The following is a 23,857-nucleotide window of genomic DNA, read 5'->3' as shown; positions in this document are numbered from 1 at the left end:
ATGTGATAAAGAGGAGGAACAAAAGCAGCTGCTCAGTAAAATAAGAAGTGAGAGACCAGTGGGTTGCAATTATCCAAAGTGAGTTAAAAATCCATGATAGAAGGGGACAAGCCAATTGGCACAAGTTGTGCAGAGCAGCTAAATCCATGCAGACACCTCTGTTGCTTGGGTTTCCTCAGAAGAATATGCTCAGTTGCTAGACCTCCGGTAGCTTTCAATGTATTTGAGAAGTGAGGAGCTGCTAAACGTTGGCTGTAAATTCTCCCTAGCAAGTTGCAGATTGCAGAACCTATAGCAGAAAATGGCTTGGTGACAAAGAGCGGAGTAGGCTGAAGATCAAAACAACTGTGCCAGCCACTGGCGTTTGCTGTCCTGCAGCTAGGTTTGTTGTGTAACTGGGCTGAACACACGGGGCAGCCACAATTTTAGCAGGAACCTTCGTGGTGCAGTCTCAGCGGGGATTTTGGCTGCAGCAACGTAAGCTGTCCTGTACTGTGGCAAATTGGAAGGCGGTCTTTGCTGACCTGAGCAACTGGCTCAGGCTGCCAGCAGGTGCTTCAGAAAGGCAGTGCTGTAAAATAAATGATCAGTGTGTCATTCGTGCCTCCAGTCCAGAGCTTCTTCAAAGCAAGCTTTTTGAATTCTTGCAGTTAAGCGTTAAGTTTGCTTCTGAAGCTAAGCATGTCCCTTCCCTTCCCCTATGCCCAGCCTTCTTTCTTCATTAGCATTCAAAGCCTAGGAATAGTTATTCCCTGTTTGATTATATCTTTGGTGAACAGCTGAAAGGTAGCGGTGTTGCTGTTCAGTGATTCCCAGATGTGAAAAGCAGAGGAAATGCTTCATACCAGTTAGCTAGCCGCGGTGGCAGTTGGGCTGTGGATGTGCAATAGTCCTGTTTTTCAGGGAGGGGCTTCAGTTAAGAAGTCGGCTTGTGGTTTATTTCATCTCAGGCTCGAAGTAATTTTTCCCCCTTCCCACAGCCAGATATTGAGTTTATACTGTTTTAAGGTCAAATACGTGAAGTTGTCTTGACGTGAGGAAGAATGATAGTTGTTGCTGGTGTGGCAGCGGGTTGCGTGGCCAGCCACACTGCTCTGCTGTTCTCCTTTGCCTGCAAACAGCTCATGTGATCTCTCTGCATGGCAAAGAAAACTGAATGTCATTTTCCAAAAACATTATTATTGCCTTTCAGAGCAGACCCGGTCATCTGACCACAGGTAAAGAAACCATTTGGAGTCGAAAGGTCGTAAAACAACTTAATCGTGCATCTATCAAAATGCTAATCAAAATACCCCTGTCACACACTGCCTTACCTCAGCCCCTCAACACCTTCCTGGCCACCTCAGCATCCCCTCACACCAGCACCCTGCACGTACTGGGTGCTGCGAGGACCACAAAGAGGAGGGAGGCTCTGGAGACCCCTCAGGCCCTTACTGTTGATGGGCTACAAGGTGGCTACCCCACTTGCTCATCAGTCTCCTTGTGGTCCTGGAGAAGGAAGGAAAAAGACTTTTAGATACACAGTTAGGTGGGTTTTTTCCACCAGGTAATTATGAAGAACTCATTAAGATGACATGGAGCCTCCCTGAGACCTTAAGAGGTAATAGTACAGATGAACTGGTTGCAATATGGTTCGGTTTAAATCAACTGAATCCTAAGTTTCTGCTAGCTGAAGTATTTGAGAGAGTGCTGATGCTGTAAATCCTTATTCACACCAGAGAAACAGAAACCTTTAGATGACCATAATCCATGACATGCATTATTTTCCCTCTTCTTGTCTCAGTGCATAAATAGAACAAATGTCCCACAGCTGGGTGTGAAATCTCATGGCAGTGCCGTAGGTGAGAAGTATAAAGCTGTGCCCTCCCTTGTGTTTTTCTGCAGCAAGAAGGGGTGACAGTTGCTAAATGGCTTTATACAAGAATTTCTGTTGCAAAATCTTGCGCTATCCTTCAGCTAGATAGTGCTACACAAATGAGGATTTGTCAGGTCTAAAAGCAAGTATGGAAATTAAGCAGTAAAAATTGTTCCACATTAGGGTGTAGCTCAAAGGATACGTTTGTGCTGTGTCGTAGGAAAAGCAGTGGCACTTATGCTCCTCTTAGGACTACACCAAATAGTGCAAGAAAGCTGAATTAAGCAGTTCTTCTGTGTATAGACAGGTCATCACTAATTACCCATGATGGTGAAGATAAGGGAATTCTGCCTGGCTTGTTAACACTGTGAAATAAGCTACGCAACTTCAGCCTGGTTTGGCTCTTCTAAAGTTTCATCTACAATGTCTTTAGGGCAGGAGAGAGTATTTCATGATGTATAAATCAGTATAGATAAAATTGCTCATTAACTCTATAAAAGTGCTTCCTTGGGCAAAGTCTAAGAGAAATGTCCAGGGTGCCTGTTTTTCTCTTGAGTTCCTTTAGTGTATTCTTAGTCTTTATTTGGTAAAAGTGTTTTGGTTTGATTTTCTTGGCATTTGGGATAATATCTATCACAAATTCAGGAATAATTAGGAGAAGAAGAGCTGACTATGTTAAGGAATTCTCAGCAGGAAAGTAAAACTAAGCAAGGAAATTGGAACCGGGTAGGCGTCAAGTTCTGCTGCAGTGAAACACCACTTTGTAAGTTTGAAGACGCACATAGTAAGCGCTCTCAGAGCAAACTGGTTAACAGTAGTTTGACTTGCTAGGAGAAAATAGACCGTATGGGAGGGACTCATCTGACATAACTTTATACATATGATGTAGCCATCCACATCTGAGCTAGTCGTAAAACCTCCCTGCATAGTCACGAAGCGATACGGGCTTTTTCAGGACGTTAACAGGTTGGCTTGCTTTAAGTGTGTGTCTTAAATGGAGATGAAATGTGTCCAAATATCGGTTCCCCTGCGTGAACAGTAGGGGAGTGCTGGGTGATAGTTCAAGTATCTATGAGTGGTAAAATGAAACCTAATCTATGGGACAATTTCTGGTGTTTATTTCTTCCTTCTTAAGACATCCCAGTAGTCTCAGGCTGGCTAGACACCTGCTTATAATCTGGGGACTTCAGAGAGTTGCAGTCTTTGCAGAATAACTCTGATTACCGAATAATGTGTGGCAGCCTTTGGGGTGAGGGCCATCTCTTTGTTTTGTGTTCATACAGCCCCAGGCACAGCAGGGTCCTGCCCCAGGATGGCCCTCCTGTACACTGCCACAACACAGATAATCGATAATAGCAGACTTAATTAGAACTTTGATCAGTCGCTCTTCCTTCTAATTCGCTGTGTTTTAAATCCCTGTGATGTCTAAATGAGGTTTGATAACAATTCTCTGTCTCTCATTTCCTCCCATCCCACAGGAGCACATTTACAAGCTGATGAAGAGTGACAGCTATGCGCGCTTCCTCCGTTCGAATGCTTACCAGGACTTACTGCTGGCGAAGAAGAAGGTATCTGTTGGAAAGGACGTGCTTGCATCTCTTAGCACCTCTTGATTCTCGCCTGCTGCTTGCTGCTAGTGTGAAAATGAAAATATTGTTTCCTTTTTTTGTTTGTTTCCTTTATTTAAGAAAGGAATGAGCACTTTTGTTTTCTTCACTGGGGGCACAGGGTACGGCATCCGTATGCACAGCCTCAGCATGTGTTTTGGGGAAAACATGGTGACCCAAGGTAAAAATAACATGGAAAAGTGTTTGTCTTGCACAGCTGCCTACCAAACTCAGTGCAGGCAATTAAAATTGCCTCTTCCTCATAACAAAGATGGTGTCTGGTATAAGAAGCAAACCCCTATTCATTACTGGTGCAAAATTCCCCCATTCTGGTGTTCACCTCCCTAGCCTCACCGTGTGCTCTTCCCTTTGGATGCCTTACCTATAGACCTCCCTGCAGTGATTCCCTTGCTCCTTTTCTCCCTTTCCCTTGCTTTTGGCTCCCCAGAGATATTTCCTTTTCCTTGGAGAAGAGAAATAATTGCAACCCATGCAGCAATCAAGAATTCCAGCCACATTTTCTCACAGGAGAACTGGGTTTGAGCTCTTTTTAGCCTTTTTGGTGTCTGCATGTGCACTGCCAGCCCATGTTTCTGCCAGGACCCACCAGTTCAGGGTAGCAAAGGAGTGGTTACACAGAGTTATGGCAGCTCCTGTCCACGTGTCCCTTCTTTCTGAGGGGGCTGGGAGGTAAGCTACTGATCTCTGCCTTTATGGTTGTGTTCAAATGCTTCCTGCACCTCCTGACTGATGCCCATAAGTTTGTGTGTCCGACTGCGTGCATGTGCATGTGCATGTACACGTGTACATGTCCCGCTTACATTTGGCTTCCAGGACCATACATAATCTGACTCCTGCAGCCTGAGTGTGTGGTTTCCCATCACCATCTTCCCTGCTGTTTTTCTGCTGCATTCTCTGTGTGCTGCCAAATTACATCGCATCGGCACAATACAATGAAATCCCAGTGGTATTTTTGTCCTGATTGTCATTGTGTGCCCTAAAAGCATGCATATGGTGACAAAAGAAGACAAACCCCTCTGTCTCCTGTGCCTGGGACTACTGGCAGGTGGATTAGGGGAAGGTAATGGAGGGCAGCAGTCAGCCCTGCGTTTCAAAATGTCTGGTTTGAGACAGCATAAACCAGTGCTGCTTACATTTGAAAAGGTTAGACCTGACTTAGAGTTCAGAGGCTGTGGGGAAAGAAGGACAGCCAAGATAAAGTCTTCTGATGGTATAAAGCATAAAAAACCTTTGCCATCTTCCTACTCCTATCGGCTAACGGTGTGTGTCTCCCACCCCCAAGTCTCTCTTGAACACATGAGGGTTCATGTGCTTCAAAGCAGGAGAGTTTTCTCCTCCCAGCCGAGCCCATTCAAACCTGAGGTGGGGTTGATTGTTTTTTTTTCAATCCTTGTTTGCTGTCAGATCAAGCCCTGGATGTGTCAGTGTGACATCCTCTTCCCCCCACAAACTGCCGGAGGAGCAGGTTTTGGTGTCATGTTAGCACAGCCCTGAAAGTAAGAATCAAGTTCTTTTAGAAAGAGCTGTGGGTGCACTAGTAAACATAGCGAGGCGCAAAAAAGGCAGGAGTAGATCTGTGCAGATGGGTCGCTCAACAGCTTCATGTGATGCAGGAGGGGAGTTGATGTTACTCCAGAATCTGTAAAGCTCTTTGCAATCACATTGCATTACGTTGGGGCAAGTGAATGTTTCTGAAGCAGCGTAGATAGAGAGATGCTGACAGAAAGAACATGAAGTTTCTGTACGCTGAGCTACAAGGTACAGATCTTTAGTATCTTTAGTGCAGCTTTGAGGAGGCATCCCTTTAAAATTCCTCTAAATAGCTCGAAAGCAGAGGGAAGAAAAAGAGACACCCAGTGGCATATCAGAGCCTGCGTGGATGGAGGATTTGGTTTACAGCCTGCATACAAAGTCCTGGGTTCGCTGATGCGAGTAGAAATTCACTGCAGTTGTTTAAGGCTTGATGAGTATGTCTCTCTGGGGCATAAGTATGTCTTGCCCCAAAGACATTATCCTAACATTGCCTGTATACCACACTGATAAGACATAGCCTTACCTTTATTACTGAAAAGAAGTTCTGTCAGAAGCACAGCATGATGTACTTGGGCTAAAAGAGTTGCTTGAACAAAGCAAATGAACATCTCTATGGGCCGAGATTTGCACATGAGTGTTTTGTGAGTAAGTGTGTATCATTTGGGATCTTTTGGTCTCCGGCACTGGGTTGTGGCAAGCTGAGTGGGCAGGAGAAGGGAAAAGGTTGGCTGCGTGGCTAAAACACAGGACTGGGACCCACAAGATCCATGCACTTCTCCTGGTTCCCCCACTTACTTTCTTGTGAGACTTTGGGGAAAAGAAGGTTCAACTTTGCCCGCCCCATATCCTCTTCTCTGTTGAATGGGAATAATAATAGCGACCTGCTCAGTGGCGAGGCGGCAAGGCTTGATTACTGCCTCAAAACATGCTTGACATTTTTGAGATTTGTAAGGTACTATAAGTTTGAAGAGTTATTTTTTTTTTCCACACTGTACAATAACCACAGATGTGGGAGCTTCCCCTCCTTGCTCTGGGAGTGCAGTAATGGAGGAGAGGGAGGGAGGAGAAGTTATGGGTCAGGACTGAGATACAATGACAGAATTATGAGGGGCACCAGGGAGGATAAAAGGAACTTATTGTTCACACCACTAACTGATGCAAGACAGTGGACATAGGCTGCGTACAGACCAGGCATACATACTTTGTTAATGCGTTTTAGGTTTTTTTCCCCCTCGTTCCTCCCAGTGTCACTATTACAAATAACCACAGTATTATTGGCCTCAATCCTGCAGATTCATGGTGCTCAGCAGGGAACACGAGGTTGGCCTCCAGCATGGGTGTGATTGGAAGCAGTGTGCTGCAGCGGGGGAAAGCTGGGTGTAGCTGCCTGCCACAGGGAGGACAGAAGTCTTCCTTCCCCTGCCAGGCTGGAGGAGAGGAGGGATGAGGGCAGAGCCCTGTCCTCAGCAGGAACGACTGTACACCCGTCCCAATTCGAGCTCTGTGCCTCCATGCCTTCCCCCTGCAGCAGAGAGAAATCATGGGTCCGCTGAAAGCAGCCGGCTCAGCAGCGAAGGGCTGGATGGTGCTGGGATCCCCGACCAGCTCATCGCGTTGTATTTGTGTATCTACGCAACATGCCCCACTCGTGCTGTGCAGAGTCAAGCGTTGACCTGCTCCTGTTTCTGCTGATACGCACGTTTCTGCGGGCTACTTGACAGCGGGTAATCACCCCCAGCCCTCCTCCACAGCAGCCAAAATGGAGGCTGAATGTCCTTAGACAGCAGCGAGCCTCATGTCAGAACGAGTGCTGTGACAAACCTCCCCACTCGAGGCAAGGAGGAGTTTGGGCTGGGTGACTTGGCTGCAGAGCAGGGGTTTATTCCCTGGGGAAAGAGCAGCGTAGATTAGTTAGTGCACCATGGAAAGGGGGGGGTGGGGGGTGCACAGGAGCTTTGTTAACGGTGAAGGAGCAGCCAGACATGTGCTCTGCTAGTTATTTTTTAGGAGAAGGGAAAGAAAGGAACAGAAAAGACCTCGAGGCACTTTCCATTACTCCCCATAAAGGTGCAACAATGGCGTAGGTGGGCATCTCAGAGTTAGCGGGCACTCGACTGCCGGCTGAAGTGGCAGCCGAGCTGTCAAGGCTCTGGCGCTGATGGCAGCCTGGCACGGGGTGGCTTCATGCCGCCTGGCCCTACCCGCAGGCAGGGCAGCATCTGGGAAAGGCGGCCACAGCTGCCGCACAGACGGGCTGCGAAGCCGCCGGAGTGAGCCCCGTCATACCGAGGGAAGAACAGGTTGGTATTTGCTTGGTTTAGAGCATTGTTTCCCTCTCCAGCTGGTCCAGAGAAGGGTGAGTTCTCTGTGACCCTGTGCAAATGGACACAAATTAGATGGAAAATACTCTTCCAGACGTTTGGTGGCGTGGTACATGCCCTTTGCTTTCTGGCTTTGGGCAGGTGTACGTGACTGCCAGAGAAGCCCGGGACCTGCTCCTGACCTTTCCCTGAGCCAGGGTCGGGGAAGCGGTAATCCATTATTTTCATTGACAACATTCCCTCTGGAACACATGGGTTTCAACAAGTTAAAGTTCAAAAGAAGCACACCCCAAGCCCCAAAGTCTCATACCAGAAAAAGGATTGAATAGCCAACAAAATGAATCCTGGGGTGCAGGGAGGGCGGGAGAGAGATTTTTGCAGACCTGCAGTTCAGAAGACCAAGCTTCTGGATGTATTTCCCTACCCCTTTACAGATCCCTGGCAAAAAGTGCCAGCAAGGCAGTGGCTAGGAGCTTCACACCACAAGGGGCAGGCTCCATTTCCAGCACACACCTTTTGAAGCAATGCTTTTATCCAGACCCCCTGTCCCGATTGTTCCATGTTGTCCAGGAAGGTTCCCACTGCAGATTCTGTCCCCGTCTTGGTTCCATCAGGGCAGACGTGACCACTTTGACTCATTGGCAGGACTTGGCTTGAATGTTCTAAAAATGCTGAGCAATTTTCTCGTAATTACTTTTAATAATCAGTGTCAGCTGGTTTTCATTAAGTTTTTTCTACTTACAGTGCTCTGTGCCAGCAGAATCTACATAAAGGAACTTAAAATTGGGATGTCTAGGTAAATGATTAATCATGAAAAAAAGGAAATTTTGGAAGAGACAGTCAATAATTAGTGAATGGCTCCTATGTGGTGAGATCCATTTCTCTGCACCTACCTGAGGCTGAGAGGTTTCTGTCTGCAGTGGGGGTGGTTGTGTCATATTTTACCCAAATGCACATGTCCTGTGCCGTTAGCTGGTAGAGTCTGTTGGTGTATTTACTGGAAAAGATGGCCTTTTTTGCACCTTGGAGGACTGCTTGACCTGGCATGCACATGTGTTTCTCCACCTTTGCCTTTTGCCCTCGCAGTGTGTGTTTGTGCAAATGCTGCTGCGGTGCTGCAGCAGGCACGGCTCCGGCATCCACAGCCTTGCCAGACACTTCCTCCGCAGGCCCCCAGATCTGCTCACAGGGCTGAGAAGGCTGTGACTCCATCTCTTTTTCTTTTTTTTCTTTTTTTTTTTTTTTTTTACTTTCTTATTTTTAAATTTCCTTTCTCTGCTGTGCGAGGCAGCCTCCACACCTCCGCGCTGCGCTGGAGGGATGCGGGCAGGCGGTTACCTCCGCAGCCGGCTGCCTGCCCACGGGGTCTGCAGGCAAGCAGGCAGGGAGAGCCGGAGAGCGGCACAGCCAGCACCCACACCCACTGCCATCAAAACTGCTCCAGCCGGCTCATCACTCTGCAGGCAGCCTGCCTCAGCTGCTTTTTATTTTGCTAGAAAATGTCATGCTTTGACTCAGAGCTGCATGCTGTGGGGCTGAGCTTTCCACGCATCCAGCTGGTCCCAGCCTGCCGTCCCCATGCCAACGGTGCAGGGTTGCTGCAGCCTGAGCTCTCAAGGCACTGCTGTGGGATGCTGTTGGTGCTTTCCGTGCCCCTTTCCCCACGCGTGTCTTCAGCCACGGTAAGGAAACAGCCCGTTGTGAGGCCTCCTGTGCTAGACGAGTTCTCAGCACCCCAACAAGATGCCCATCATCTTTGGAGACTGCTGTCCTGCCTTCCTGCTGGGTGGGAAGCTGCATCACCTTGCTGGTAGCAAAAACAGACACTAAGTTTTGATCGCAAGTGCCATAGTGTAGCCTGTTTTCAGCAGCTTGCTCTTCTTTGCCCCCAGTGCACGCCAGAGCTCCACTTTAAAATGCAGTTGGTCCAGACACTGATTTTCCAGCCGGCAGCAATGCGATGCTGCAGACTCTAAGTGCCTTGCTCCATGAGGGCACCTCGCAGAGCACTCCGTCCTTTGTCTAGGTATTTCTTCTCCTGGGTGAAATTGTGCCTTTACCCTGATGGCTGGTGGGTCTTGCTGCCCCTGTGGGAGACCAGCACGGAGGCCCAGTGCACGCCACACACTGCTGGCTTCAGTCACGCTCATCATGATGCGTTCAGCCAAGGCGGCAGGACCGCAGCCTCTCTCTGTCACCTCCGGGGTGCAGGAACACCTCTGAGGCTTCTTCAAGGAGGGGATCTGCGATGCTCTGAGCACTTGCACTGCTGCACTCAGCAAAAGAGCGAGGCTGACATTTCTTTTCCCTTTCCTCTCTCACATGCAGGGAGAGGCAACTAACCCTTGGGTTAGCGCATGTTAAATACTCCTTTGGGGAGCATTGGACTGGGGGCGTTACTGTCTCCCTGCCGGCCAGGAAGCCTGCTTTGTCGCTTGGTACCTGCTCTGAGGCCTTGACTCCATCCTCAGTGTTGGCTAACATGACACGCCTCTAGCTTTCACTTTTGGTGCTGCTTCTGGACATCAGAGTTGATGGTGTGGCTGCCTCATATGGTTATAAGTGGGGCGGTCGCTTGACTCTTTTTTCTGGATAAAGAATATTACTTGTCTTAAAAGGGTCTTACGTTCTGGTCCCGTCTCTGTCGATGCAGTAGGGAGGATCAGCCCCATCTCTGCCTGGTGTGCTTCAGACTAACCCTGTAGACATCAGAGAGCTGCTGTTCGTGGCAGCTGTGATGGACAGGCAGAAGAATCAAAAGGCTTTGCCTAGACTCACCTACACAAATTCTCATCCAATTTATCTGATATGCTTTTGACTTCCTTACATCTTCCGTGCCTGGTTTTTGCACTGATGCCTTATCCTGGGCATTGTTACTGCAGCCGAATCTGTGGCAAATGATACGGCAGGCAGGCACCTCTCATGAGCACCTCCAGTGCAAGGCTTATTTCCAGTGCAAGGCTTATTTCCAGTGCAAGGCTTATTTCCAGTGCGCTGTCACGTACCATCATTACTGTGGCTTTCCCTTATATGTAGCTCCTTATCCCCTTCGCTGAAGTTTTACTTCCATCTTATCGCCTCCATTTCGCTGGCTCGCCACATTAAAATAAGTTTCTCTCTTGGAAATCGGCAGTGCCCACAGCTTTCTGACTGCGATGAGCTTTCCTTCATATTATTGAGTTTCTTCTCTTCTCCATAACAATTTTTTTCCCTTAGTTATTCCAGCAGACATGCCAATAAATTATTTAGTTCTTCCTTGTTAGTGACAATTAGATCTCCCTTGTGCCAAATGAATGAAGTGCTGCAGTGAGCAACCTTCTCAGGGATACGTTAATAAAGCCATGATGCACACGCTTGTCTTCTCACAGTGAAGTTGAATGTCTTCTTGCGTATGAATAGTCCTGTACTCCAGATACAAAAATATCAGTGCCTTAAATCTGCCTGTGTCTTTCCATGGCCTTGCACAGACTTAAACACGCCGTCTTATGGTTTGATGTAGCCAAACTTATTGGAAATGTGCTTCTACCCTCTGGATAAATAGAGGAGTGTAGGTTCCCTGGCAATGAGTTCAGTGGTGGTTTTCTTCCAGCACTGTATTCACTCACACATTGCTTTTTAATATTGTAAAAGTTACTGTGTTTTTTTTTTTTTTGTCTCTCTAAGCAAGTAGATGGGAGCCTCCGATCAGCTGTTTGGCAGATGTTAACCAGAATCAGAGGTCCCAGCTCAAACAGCCACAGAAGGAAAATTCAATGAACAAGAAATCAATACAAATAGCTGTGAGACACAGCAATGCACAGATGCTGTTTGAACCATTCTAAAAACTCACAGGAGAAAAGGTGACATTCTGCAAGAGTAAAAGTAGCGAAGTCTCTCATTCTTTAAGGGGTTTTGGTTTCTTATGTTTGCTGTTGCAAACATTGATTTCTGCTTTTTACATTTTTTTTACATTTTCCCCTTGCTGCTTCTTTATATTTTGCTGCTGTTTTGAAAAACTGCATTTAAGCTGAAGGGTTTTTTTCTGTATTTTTTTCTCCCCACTTTTTTCCCTGTTAAGCCAGAGAATGAGCAAGGTCGTAGAACTTCTCTAGAAAAGTTCACTCGCAGCGTGGTAAGTTCCTTTTCTTTGCCCTCCTCCCTTTCCTCAGAACTTCATTTTTAGTTGCGGGGAATGTGGATGCTTGACTTTTTATTTCATCCTTTATTTTTGTAGCTAGCATCTTTGCAGCTTCTCTTTAATACTGTAGCTCATCTAAATAGTAGCTCTAAAGAAGGTGGGGGGGTAGGGGGGAGGGAAGCAGAATTCCATAATGCTCATTCTAGCTTATCATCACTGCAAAAGCAAATTGACTTTTGTCTAGAATTAAATGCAAGGTTGCCATTTTTGCTGTGTTCCCCCTACAGTATTTGTTGTGGCTTTTCCTTGTGCAATGAAGTAGAAGAGCATGGTTCTCATAGTGCCATTGCAACAGTATCCGTATTGACCTCTGTGCATGGTTAATGTTACCGTATGTATATACACATATATGTCCACCCACAGCTCTGCAGCCGCTTCCTCCATTGCCCCCATCTGTCAGTGCTCATGTAAATAGTGATGGGTGATACCCTTTGACTCATTCATGGTATCGATACCGGAAAAGGAGCACAGTAACTGTACGAAACACGACACTGTTAAACCTTTTAGATAAGGGGACGGTGGGATTTCAAGGGCAGCGGGCAGATGTCCTCTCCTATCTTGTCCTTCGCCAGTCTCCAAGGTTCAGCCAGTCTGACAGTGGGGGAAACTGGTCTGGCTGCGGAGGGATGCTTCAGCACAGGGTGGCATTGGGTACCATCTAGGGCTGCTTCTCTCCAGCCCCCAGGGCAGTACCCCAGAGCTTGGGCAAGACCCACTTCTCCCACTTGCTTTCGGGGGTCTGCATGTGCAGCACATTTTCTAGAGAAAGGGAAGAGCAGGGAGAGGGGGCAGGACAAGAGGCAGATGCTGCGAGCGGGGTGGAGGAGCAGGGATGCTGGGCAGCACGAGGTGGGACAGGCTGTGTGCGTGAGGTGGCACAGAACAAGCACAGGGCTGGAGCTGGAGATGCGGCATCTGGGTCAGTGGGGAATTATTCTTGTGTTGCTCAGTGTCAAGTACACTTTGACTTGGTATGACATATGGTTTTGGTATACTGCTATGGTCTTCATGGATCGCCCATCATTAGTTGTAAGGTGATACTGGGACAGCAGGGAGTCATCAAGTGGTTGATTCCTGTAGAAGCTACTGGACAGAACAGTTATTTCATAGAGAGTTCATAGACCTTGTTATGGCTTTAGAACAGCTTTATAATGAAAGCATTGGACTATGTGTATATACAGTACATATGCTTCCATTTGTGTGTGTATGTCTGTATATTTCTATATATGCTGTATATGTACAAAGAGCATATAAATACAAATCATTTGTACATACAGATAGAAAAGGGCAAACTACGCAGGTAAGTGTGAGCTGCCGTAGAGCAAATAAGCCTAGAGGGGTTCTTTCTGATGCTGCCGTGCTACTGCACAAGCAAACCCAAATGTAACACGCAGAGCTTTGTAGTATATCCACTGGCAGACGTCCTGAGGAATGTATTTATATAGCTAATGCATATGCACACATTTAAAATATGTTGATACAAAATATATCACTATGCCCATCTGCATATTTACTACTTTCTAAGAGTCTGCCAGAACGAGGAATAGGCAAGAGGGTTTTTTTAAACAAACTATGCAGAAATATTTACACCGAGTGGTAAATGCTGTTCCCAGATTTGCCAAATACATAGAAGAGTAACTCTCACTTTACTAGACTGGCTGGGTTTACAGTAACAGCTGAGGATGGATTTTTCTCTTGCATTTGATTTGAAGGATAACTTGACAAGCTCCGTTTGGGACGGTAGGATTATAACATAAGTACCTGTAAAGAAAATCGTCGTAGATTGGTCGGCACTTTGGTTCGTTTTTGTCTTACTGGCTAGGGTACTGTAAATATTTTCTTTCATTTTTCTTAATACAGATATAAAATGTCATCCTCTGATGGCGTGGTGGCTACCAGACTAGGAAGGGTCTGAATACTTTATGCTTTGCATTATGGCAGTTTGTCACTATGATCAGATGAGAAAATATTCACTATGTTGGACACTATAATGTCCTCGGAGGACAGCATTACCAAAGCAGTAACTTTATGGCATACTCAGGGGACCAAATTAAGGCGAAGTTAATTCTGCATGCTCTAGTTCTCCAAAATGCACTGCAGTTCCCCAACTGCGTAGGAGTAGAGCAATACAGCGGCCCTCATTCCCAGAGCTCCACTATATTTTAGTGATTGCTTATTACAGGATCACATATTCAAGCTCACCCTGCACAGGCACGCTGAAGTTAAGCATATGCTTAAAGTTGGGCTGGAACAGAGCCTGAATGCTCAGCTCTCTTCAGGAGGGGGCCCTAAGCCTATTTTGTAAATGGAAAAATATGAGGTCGGATTTCCAGTGATGGCTGTACGAGGGACGTTCAGAACAACCAGGGCTAGAAGTTTATTTGCCTTAAGGAGCCATTGCTGAGATGCAGTTGTGGCTCCCAGGCTGTCTGTGATATAAACTGGCTGTTGACTTGGGCCACCTCCAGACCGTGCTGTCTGTTTGGCTCTGGGAGGGCGTAGTACAACCCCAGGGAAATTTTCAGATTTGGCTGTGGCACGTGACCCGGCGTTTTGGGAAATGGTGGAATTGAGGTCCTTGAAGGGTTGGCCTTATGGCGGCAGCACGTGCCCCAGGCCATGCACCTCGCGGTGCTGGGCGCTTCGGCGGATGCGCTGCCTGCTGGGGGCAGCTCCCGGAGGACTGAGCCAGCCTGGTGGGTGCTGCCCACCCAGACGTGCCCCGCAGCCGTCGCACTCGCCGGGAAACCCTGCCCACAAGTGTGGGAAGCGGAACCGTAATGCAAAACTTGGGGCACAACTCCAGAACTTTGGGTTTGGATAAAAACGTGAATTTTAAGGTACATTGCATTTGAATTTCAAGATTTAAGTTTGGATTTCAAGAACACAATTTGACTGAAGACTTATGCCGTTTAGCAAAAACATCAGGAAAATTAGTAGTCAAGGAATAGCTCGAAGTCAGTTACAGTGGGGAATAAAGTGGACTGGTTTTGTTCTTTCTGCACCACCATGATAATTAGTAAGATCATAAGAATATTTAAAATGTATTTTAAAATACAGAGAAAATTCTCATCCAGCATCAATCAGTTATTGTTTCCTATGGTACTGTAGCACATCAGGCCTATTGAGAACCTCCCCTGAATAATTTTTAGCTCATTTCTTCAAATAAAGCAATTGCGATGATTGTTTAAAATCTGCTATAACTTTTCAGCTGAGATAAGCAACACAGAGCAAACATATCTAATGATGTTATGGTTTCCTTTTGCATCACTGTACTCAGATTTGGGAAACGGTTGCCAAAGTGGCATAGAGCTAGAGCAGGAGTGTGAAGGTGGTGCTTCATGACCCCTTCCATGCTCATGATGCTGTACTTACAGGGGTGCTTTCCATACCAGAGAAGGCCTATTGGTAGCCAGAATGCCAGATGTGCCCAACTCCTTAGACAGTGGGTCTTCATTTGAGTGAAAAAAAAACTCTCTAGGTTTGCCTGTTCTAGTTGCTTGGATCTCACCATCTCTTCTTTGAGAAAGACAGGAAAAAAAATACAACGCTTCAGAAAAAGAAACAGTAAAGCTTTGTATGCAAACTGCGAACAATATTGCAGGCTTTTTGTCTCTTACTTGGGTTAAACCCCTCCCCAGAAAGATCTCTCAGTGCTTCTGAATTGCTCTCCTGCAGTGGGTGGAAAGCTGTACAGTTTGGCTTTGGGAGCACAGACTTGGAGCATGTGGAAGTCATCTTATCCACAGGGCTCCTGCTCATCTCAGAGTCACAACCCAGGAGACAGAGATTAACCTGAGACCATTTGACACCCTTTATAAAGACCCCATGGAGCCCTGCTAGCCAGCCAGAGGCTTGACATCTTCAACGGGATCAATGAGGAATAAGAAAGAACAGGGTTTTACAGATTATTTTTTTTTACCACTCTTCAATTCCTAGAAGACCCACTGTCTCATCTTCCTTGGCTTGGTACTTTTGACCAGGAGAAGGCAGCTCACAACTAATAAATGCATCAAGTTTTTGCAGCAAATCTTTCTGGAAGCCAGGTGCTGTATGGTCCATGTTAAGCAGGACACTGACAGCAAGATTTTGCCAGGAGAATTTCCACTGTGGTGATGGTTCACCTTTTACTTTCAGGTCCTTTCAAAGTATCAGCTGATACCTTTATGCAATGGCCAAGAAGGGGATTTTGCCCACTGCTGGCCAGGTCCTCCTGTAGCTAAGGACATAGTTTGCAGTGTCTCCCTGTCTGGGTTCCCTTTGGAGCAAAGGGACATCTGTCTGACCCAGCACCCAACGTGCCAGACATCCTCAACCTCCTCAGCTTACCTGCCTGAAGTCTGCAGCTGTGGCATCAGTGTGTGTTTCGTGGCAGCCCCCCACCACAGCCTGAGCGGCAGCTGTGTGGGCCCAGCGTCAAACGTCGCAGTCATCAGTCATGTGGTGAACACCAAAGGGCCACATCCGCGTGATGGAGCAGATCACTACAGGGCACGCGTCGCCCAGCACTGCTGGAGCGGAGGAGCGGCAGATTTCTTTTTCCCCCCTGTTCACGTTTTGAAGAGTTCTCAAAAATATGTGGGCAGCACAGCGGTAGGATAGGCATCACGGTCCCTGACCCCTTTGGCCCTGTGCCAGGCTCCAGTGCCGTGAAATCGCAGGTATAAAGCTAGACTGGCTCTTCCGTGCTCTCCACGAGGGCCCTGAGGAAAGGTCGGTCTTGGGGAGTTGCAGGTTCGGCAGTCTATTGCATCGGAGCACTTACTAATCCACCTCGTTTAAAAAATGATGGCACTGCGCGTGGTGGCAGGTTTATCTTATTACAATTTTCCTTTTGAATACAGCAAGGATTGACATTATGAAAGCAGAGTTAGCCTGTCTGCTCTCCCAAGTGAAGATAAATGGCATCATAAAAATCAGACATCATGTATCATATATGTTATAAATAATACCTGGTATTGAGGTAATAACTTAATTTTAAAGACACACATACACACAAATCCATATATCTACATCTCTCTCTTCTGTCATATTTGATCATCTTACTAATTAAAAGGAGCCTGCTATACTATTTTTAGCCACGCAGTCTCAGCCTAGCTGTTTAAACCACTGTAGTTTCCCATCTGCTTTAGAAATGATTTAATAATCAGATAGACAGAAGCTTAGTTCTCATAAGCTGAGATGATCCTTCAGGGCCAAGAGTAGAAGGAAAATATATTTTAATGAGTACATTTAGGGAAACCACTGCTGCTTTTGTCTTGCAAAGGAAGCCACCAAGTCTCTGCCTAACTTGTGCTGGTGGCCATTTGCATTTAATAACGGGGCAAACAGGAGGGGGTTCCTTTGTTGCATCATCTTGAGTATTATCTCTAAAAGCAGCAATGATTACTCCAGCAGTAACAGGGATTAAACCTGTGGATACCAGCCTCGGCAGGTAACTTGGATAAGCCTGGGCCATGATCACACACACAGAATCACAGAATGGTAGGGCTTGGAAGGGACCTTCGGAAATCTTCTAGTCCAATCCCCCTGCCAAAGCAGGTTCACCTAGAGCGGGTTGGACAGAAACGTATCAAGCAGACTTTGAATATCTCCAGAGAAGAAGACTCCACAACTTCTCTGGGCAGCCCGTTCCAGTGCTCTGTCACCCTCACAGTAAAGGCGATTTCTCTTACATTCAGACGGAATTTCCTGTGTTCCAGTTTGTGCCTGTTGCCCCTTGTCCTGTTGCCAGGCACCACTGAAATGAGTCTGGCCCCATCCTCTTGCCACCTGCCCTTTAGAAATTTATAAGCATTGATGAGATCCCCTCTCAGTCTTCTCCAGGCTAAACAGACTCAGGTCTCAGCCTTTCCTCGTAAGAGAGGTACTCCAGTCCCTTCATCATCTTTGTAGCCCTCTGCTGGACTCTCTCCAGTAGTTCCTTGTCTTTCTTGAACTGGGGCGCCCAGAACAGGACACAGTACTCCAGATGTGGAGCAGAGGGGGAGGATGACCTCCCTTGACCTGCTGGCCACCCTCTTTTTAATGCACCCCAAGATACTATTGGCCTTCTTGGCCACAAGGGCACATTGCTGCTTCATGGTCAACCTGTCCACCAGGGCTCCCAGGTCCCTCTCCACAGAGCTGCAGTCAGCCCCGAACCTGTACTGATGCATGGGGTTATTCCTCCCTAGGTGCAGGACCATACATTTCCCCTTGTTGAACTTCATTAGGTTCCTCTCCGCCCAACTCTCCAGCGTGTCCAGGTCTTGCTGAATGGTGGCACAGCCTTCTGGTGCGTCAGCCGCTCCTCCCAGTTTTGTGTCATCAGCAAACTTGCTGAGGGTATGATACTCAGACTTGAATTCAAACTCTCCTAAAATTGCTATATTCCAAGGAAGGAATTTCCCCTGTAAGGAAACTGGTGTTAAAGTTTCTGACTCAGTATTGAGGTGGTGACCCAATGCTGAGAAGATCTCTGCATTTTATTCCCAGCTGACATTTCTTTAAGAACAAAAGGCGCGCACACACATACAGCTTTTGAGAGGGTCAGAGTTCTCAAGCTTCATGATTTAAAGGACAAGAGAGTGGCCAGACCAGTGATACATTGTTTATTCAGAATTTTTACAACTTCTGTCTGAACTGGCTGACGTGGCACACTGTTAGTTGTTACGTTCCTGGACTGAAAAAGCTCTTTACCTGAAAAAGGTAAAGAAGCTCTTGTGCATCTCTTCCACTGCCTGAGGAGGGAGAGAAGAGTTGCACAACCTGGGACAAGCGAGAAGCGTTTGCTGGCCGGAGCCCCTTGTGAAACTCAGCCCAAGCAATGGCAGGACCTGGCAGCTCCAGGCAAAACCAACAGCCTCAGCCGGAGAGTCCTGCACAGGACTGGGGGGGTGAAGGTGCAAATGCCAGACTTCTGGCTGGGTATCGGGGTCTGGAGGAAATCCCTTTCCCTGTGTTTTCTTTTCCCGATCTCTTTGCTCAAGCAACAGCGTGTGCGGAGGTGTGATGTGCACAGGCTCGCCATAGCTGCTTACGTGCATGCTTGCACATGGTACGCTACAGGCTGTATTTTGTCTTTCATGGTTACAGTCTGTAAAGAATGTAATGCTTAACAGGAAAAGGAGCCTTCCTGTTAAGTCCTAGAGGAAATGTGAGTATGTAGTGACACTTAAAAGACTCGGGAGATTTATTTTAATGTCAGCACAGTAGAAGACACCAGATGTAGAGAAGAGATGTGGTGTGAAATGTATCAAGGAGTCAGGTATGAAGAAGCAGGGAGGTTTTCCAGGTGGTAATTTCAGCTCAGTGTGGAAAGAGAATGAGGTGAAGGAAGAGGTGGTCTGTGTTCAAGCTGCATGGGAGTTAGGCTGTAGATTAAGAATATTAGAATAAAAGTTTTCTAATGAGCATTGTTTAAAGAATCCTGGGCGTTATGGATGGAACATTTTGTACAGGACAGCAAGTCGATGAAGACCGAAGATTGTCTCAGTTCCCAGGCAGAGGTGAATAACTCAATCGACAGACTGGCCCAGCTTCATTAACCATAGGAGACAGAGGTGCAGTAGGCAGAAAGCAGAAGCTGGTAAGCAGGAGCTGCCGTAGTTCTTGCATTAGCAGCAGCAGGCCGGTTTTGTATTCTCATCGAGAAGCACTGGAAACAAAGTCCCACATTACATCCTTAACAAGTGTGGAGCCAGTGTCCCACCTTGGTTTCTTATGCAGGGATGACTTTTCCAGGAGCAAGAATATGACTGGAGATCTTGTATTTGATATAGTTGTCAAGCTCAGTGGCCAGGATGCTTTCCGTCTGGAGCCTGAAACACCCTCCTCCTCCTTGCAGTGGTGCAAACTGGTATTGTCATGGTAGCATTTCCTCTGCTTTAGTTTTCTGGTATCTTTTGGCTATTTCGTATTGCACTAAACTTGGCTCGGGACTGTAAGTGCATCCCAATTCATTATCCAGTGAAAGCCAAAGTCCCACATTTAGTTTCAGTTCCATGTGTATCTATTAATTTTCGTTATACAGCTATGAAAGCCTTAGTGTCTGCCCTGCCTGGCTGTCCCTTCCTAGATGCTGTCAGCAGTCTTCTCTTCCAGCTCCATTTTGTTACCTTTGTTCTTCCCTGCTGCCACTTTCCCATCTTCCTGATCCTCAGCTTCATCCCTTGGCCAGTGCTACTGCCTTGTGCTGGTTTCTATTTCCTCTCAGTTTGTCTGCTTTTGCATCAGAGTCCAAGTTGCACTCTAACTGTGCCGGTCCTGTTCTTAATTCATGAGTATGGTGTCACACACATGAAATGTGTTGATGGGATCTTATCTTTCTCAGGTAAACTCTGTGATATTTTGCACAGCTGTGCGTGACTGTGATGTATTACAAATACTAACCATGAACACAGTGAAGAAGGCATAAGGCTGGAGAAAGAATTGCTGCCTGATATCATCAGGGCTCTCTTTTTACCGGTTCTTTGATAATCTCTTAGAACTGTCATATACTTACCATCTTTCCCACTTTTTCACTTTCCCAGCTCTACCATCTTGCATAAATAGATAACAGCATTTGAGGGCATGGAAAGCATTCATGACCTGCAATATAATAAAGACTGTACCATTATGGGTAGAGAACAGTGGTAGAAAAACTGGGAAGTATAAAAAGGTGGTACACTAAGATACTAGTGAAGTGGGTATCAGAACAGACAGCTAGAAGGGAAGGATATAGGAATGGATGCCAAAGTTTCTTAGATTTGGCACCAAGAAGAGACATCTGGGAAAAGGGTTATTTTTATCTTTGGAAGATATTTTACTTTTTAAAAAAATGTGCTTGCTGCACTACTCCAGTGATTACCAAACACTAGCTTTTACTGGGAAAAGGTACTTGCATTACGCAGGGGATAGAAAGCACCAGAATGTACCCGAAGCATGAGGGGATCCAGTCAATGTTTGCAACCTGTCGTCTGATTGTTGTCTTGTGTGCAATAACGAGTCAGTGTCAGTACTTAATGCTGCGGAGGACCGGGTGCACGGCCTGCACAGTGCATGTATTGACTGGTTGCTGCATGCTTGAATACATCGCATCTGTTCCTGGTATCGGCATACTACCTTACCTGGAAAACGTCTGTGCTGTGTAGTGTTACGCTGCACGCTCGTCAGTTTGGTGAGCAGTGGGTTGCGTGTGTTGCATGTGAGCTGCAATAGTCTGTTCTGTATAGAGGGGCTCCTTTAGTAGATAAGCATTCATTGTTTCTAGTGGATAAGTTATTCTTCACTCCCCCTCCTAAAAACACCGCTGTGTAGTGCTGCTGGCACAGAATGGTAGCTGCCTTTCGCCCCCGAGGTCGCTACCTTCCAGTGGTGGGCGAGTCATCCCTGTGTGTACAGTTTGTGAAGTGCTTTCGGGATCCTTCTGGATGAAAGGCACTCCATGGAGTTCAGGATATACTTCATTTACTGTCTTATTGCAGCCACAAACAAACTCTGGAAGATAAAAGTCGGTACCTTCTCACTACAGACAGGTCTAGCTGCCTCCTGCAGATACCGAACCAGGACTTTAGCAATGTGTTTGAGGGGGGAGGGCAGGCTTAGACCCTGCTGTGGTTTCAGCCAAGCTTATTCTGATACTCCAGAGGGGTTTGGTATTTCAATGGTGTTTCTGTTTTCCTCTGATTTTGTAAGGTATTTACGTATCTGGTTCCCAGTCCCACTGAAGGGAGTTAAACAGAGTCCATTGCACACAAAGGAAAGAACAGACTCGCGCCCTGCCCGAGAGGTAGACCAGCACCATGCAGTAAGGGCATTTTCTGAGGTGGCTTGAAAAAACACTCTACTACACCATTGTATAGTGGCCGCAGTGATCCATCTGCACCTCCGTCTTCCCATATTTTTTGTCGGAGGGAGGGATGGGCCCTGGATCCGTAGCTTGAGGCTGCCCACTCGGCAGGGCTGTGCTGAAGTGCCCTCCTTCGGTGTGGTAAGTTCAAGCAGTCCGTAGTCTGCTTCAGCTAATGCCAAAATTGGCTCGGACACGTTCTCAGATACAAGGAGCCCAGACTGCTCCACAGCAGAAGAGAATCTTCCTCCCAGTGCTGGTGGGATGGTAGAGGAGAGCTCCAACCATTATGAAGCTGTTCTGGGAGTGGGTGAGTACCGGGCTTGTGTCAGCTCCTGGTTTGTGCCATACGCAGTGGTGTTTTCTCAGAGCGAAGTTTAATGCCCCGCTTAGGAAGCTTAGGGAATCCTCACAAAATAAAATGGGTATGCACGGTACCGATTTTAATTGGACTGAGCTGTTCCCACAGTGATATAAGCTGGAAGAGAAAGAAAAGCAATATCAAACGTAGTAACCTAAGCCATGGTTGCTCAGCTTCACTGCGATCAGCAGTAATGGCGAGAAGCTTGGGTAACTTTGTCAGTGAAGCCTTACAAGAGGAGTGGGGCCCACTCTGAAGGAGTTTGGGGGTAACAAGTTGAGACCGTGCTGGTAAGAATGGGTAAGCACCCTGCATGCCGGGAGCAGCCGCTCCCCTACTTACCCTCTACAGCCACTTTGCAGCTCCTGTTTTCAGTCTGTGTCAGCATGTAATTGGTGGCATTGTCCACCACATTTTGTATGCTAATTTATGTTATATATGTTCATAGTTTACGTGTCTGTGTTTATTTTGTGTTAAACTAAGTTATTTTCCTTTATTGTTTATGTTTTTAACTCTGTTTCATATTGAACTTCGTTAATTTATGTTACTTTATCTTATGTTTGCAATGTATCTTTTCATGAAAAAAAAAATCTAATAAAGAGAATATTTTTAAAATTACACAAAAATAAAATTTCCCCAAGATCTGCAGTATAATATAACATTGAAAACCACGGAGCACTGGCAGGGCTGGGGCCCTGGCAATCTCTTTCTTCAGAAGTAAAGGTTGGTGGCAGGACGTTGTCTGCCCACAGCCAAAGTTCTTGTAGTACGTTAGCTAGCTAAAATGTAGGAAATCTGAGCAGTGCCTGTCACCATGTGAAAAACCTCAGATTCGAGCTGATGGAAGTAGGGTTTGGTCATCTCCCGTGGAGATGCAGGCGCACCCCAGTCCTCTGCTGGAGTTCTTACAGAGGGAAGGGGCAGTGCCGCTCCCCAGGAGATGGCTTCTCCTCCAGGAAGGTGGCGCTTCTGGCCGGAGCAGATTGGGTAGAAGGCTGGGAAAAGGGCAGCCCTGAGCGCAAAAGAGGGGTAGAAGGCAAGAAGTGGAGTCAACTATAGCAGATGAAGTCCTAAGCTGGTGCGTGGGAGCGTGGAGGTTAGCATGAAAGTGCTTTGGTCTGTATTGACATGGCAAAAAGGGGAGCCCATGCTGCCATACCAGAAGCTCCTCTCCCCCGCTTCCTCGCCTCCGTTGCTGCAGCCACAAAGCTCCTAATGGGATAAATCCCGCACGGGCGTTCAGGTAAGTAGTTGACAGCACGCATGGGAGTGCCGGCTGGTGCATGCTGGTGGTGGTGAATGTCTGCATGCTCGACACACGAACTGCACTCTGTGCTGGGCAGAGCACGTTAACATTGTGTGAAACCACAGGTACTGGACAAACCTAAACTTTCTGTTTAAAATTATTAGAAAAAGATCATTCACAGCCTTCTCTCCCAACTGTGCGAAGTGCTGATTTTGGTAGATAAGAGCAAAGAGCGAGATGGAAACTCCGGTGGCTCATACAGGAGGTTTAAAAGGAGGGCTTTTTGTGTCAAATCCCAGACACATTTTTTTTCCTCTTAACTTGGCATCTTGCCTGCGTTAAATTGCTGAATTCTGCTTCATTAAAATAATTGCTAATTGCATTTTACACTTTAGTTTAGTAGCTGCTCAGCAAAGGCTCAGCTATCGAAGATGCAAAGCATCTCCTGTGACCTACAGGTTAATCTTCTCTTCACTGGGCCCCAGTGAGAGCCCTGATGGTCTACATATGCTGAGGTCTGGTCCTCTGCCTGACGTAGTCAAGCAGCAAGATGGGCCACATGATTGGAAGTCAGATTCTGGGGGACAGTTTCATAAGGCATATTAAGAATTCCCTGACATTTTCCTTAGGTTACTCCAAATTCAGATTTTTACACTGCCTCTAAAAACTGGGGCTCCTGTCACACCAGTGTTAAGGGGTAAAAAAAAAAATCATTTATTCAGCTGCAGAGAGAGAACCGGACATTACTTCTACCAAGATGCAGTTGAAGCTGTGCGTGATCCTTGCCTGAAAGCTGTGTTACAGATCAGCTGCTTGCAGGGAATGAGAGAAAAGAAAACCTTCCTGCATCCAAGAAGACACACAACATATGCCCTACAACATATGCCCTACTGCTTGTGCTATGCTGTTTGAGCGACAACAGTCT

The 23,857-nt window shown here is 46.8% G+C and overlaps 1 protein-coding gene across 5 annotated transcripts in view; it reads left to right on the top strand.

Moving 5' to 3' along the window:
* The window catches only part of RGS6 (regulator of G protein signaling 6), a gene marked incomplete at both ends in the record, with an annotated part of 285,460 nt that overhangs the window by 257,463 nt on the left and 4,140 nt on the right, over window positions 1-23,857 (top strand). For 3 of the 5 annotated variants that reach the window (XM_082485571.1, XM_082485574.1, XM_082485573.1), the window contains one exon: window positions 3,334-3,423. In XM_082485571.1, coding sequence (XP_082341697.1) covers window positions 3,334-3,423 — 90 coding nt within the window. Of the gene's footprint in view, window positions 1-3,333; window positions 3,424-11,394; window positions 11,449-23,857 lie in introns of all 5 variants that reach the window. The other 2 variants (XM_082485570.1, XM_082485572.1) reach the window with 1 other exon arrangement.

Source organism: Vanellus vanellus (assembly GCF_965231255.1).
Source record: "Vanellus vanellus genome assembly, chromosome: 6".
Taxonomy (NCBI): domain Eukaryota; kingdom Metazoa; phylum Chordata; class Aves; order Charadriiformes; family Charadriidae; genus Vanellus; species Vanellus vanellus.
The sequence above is the reverse complement of the archived record's forward strand: the minus strand, read 5'-3'. Positions and strand labels throughout refer to the sequence as shown.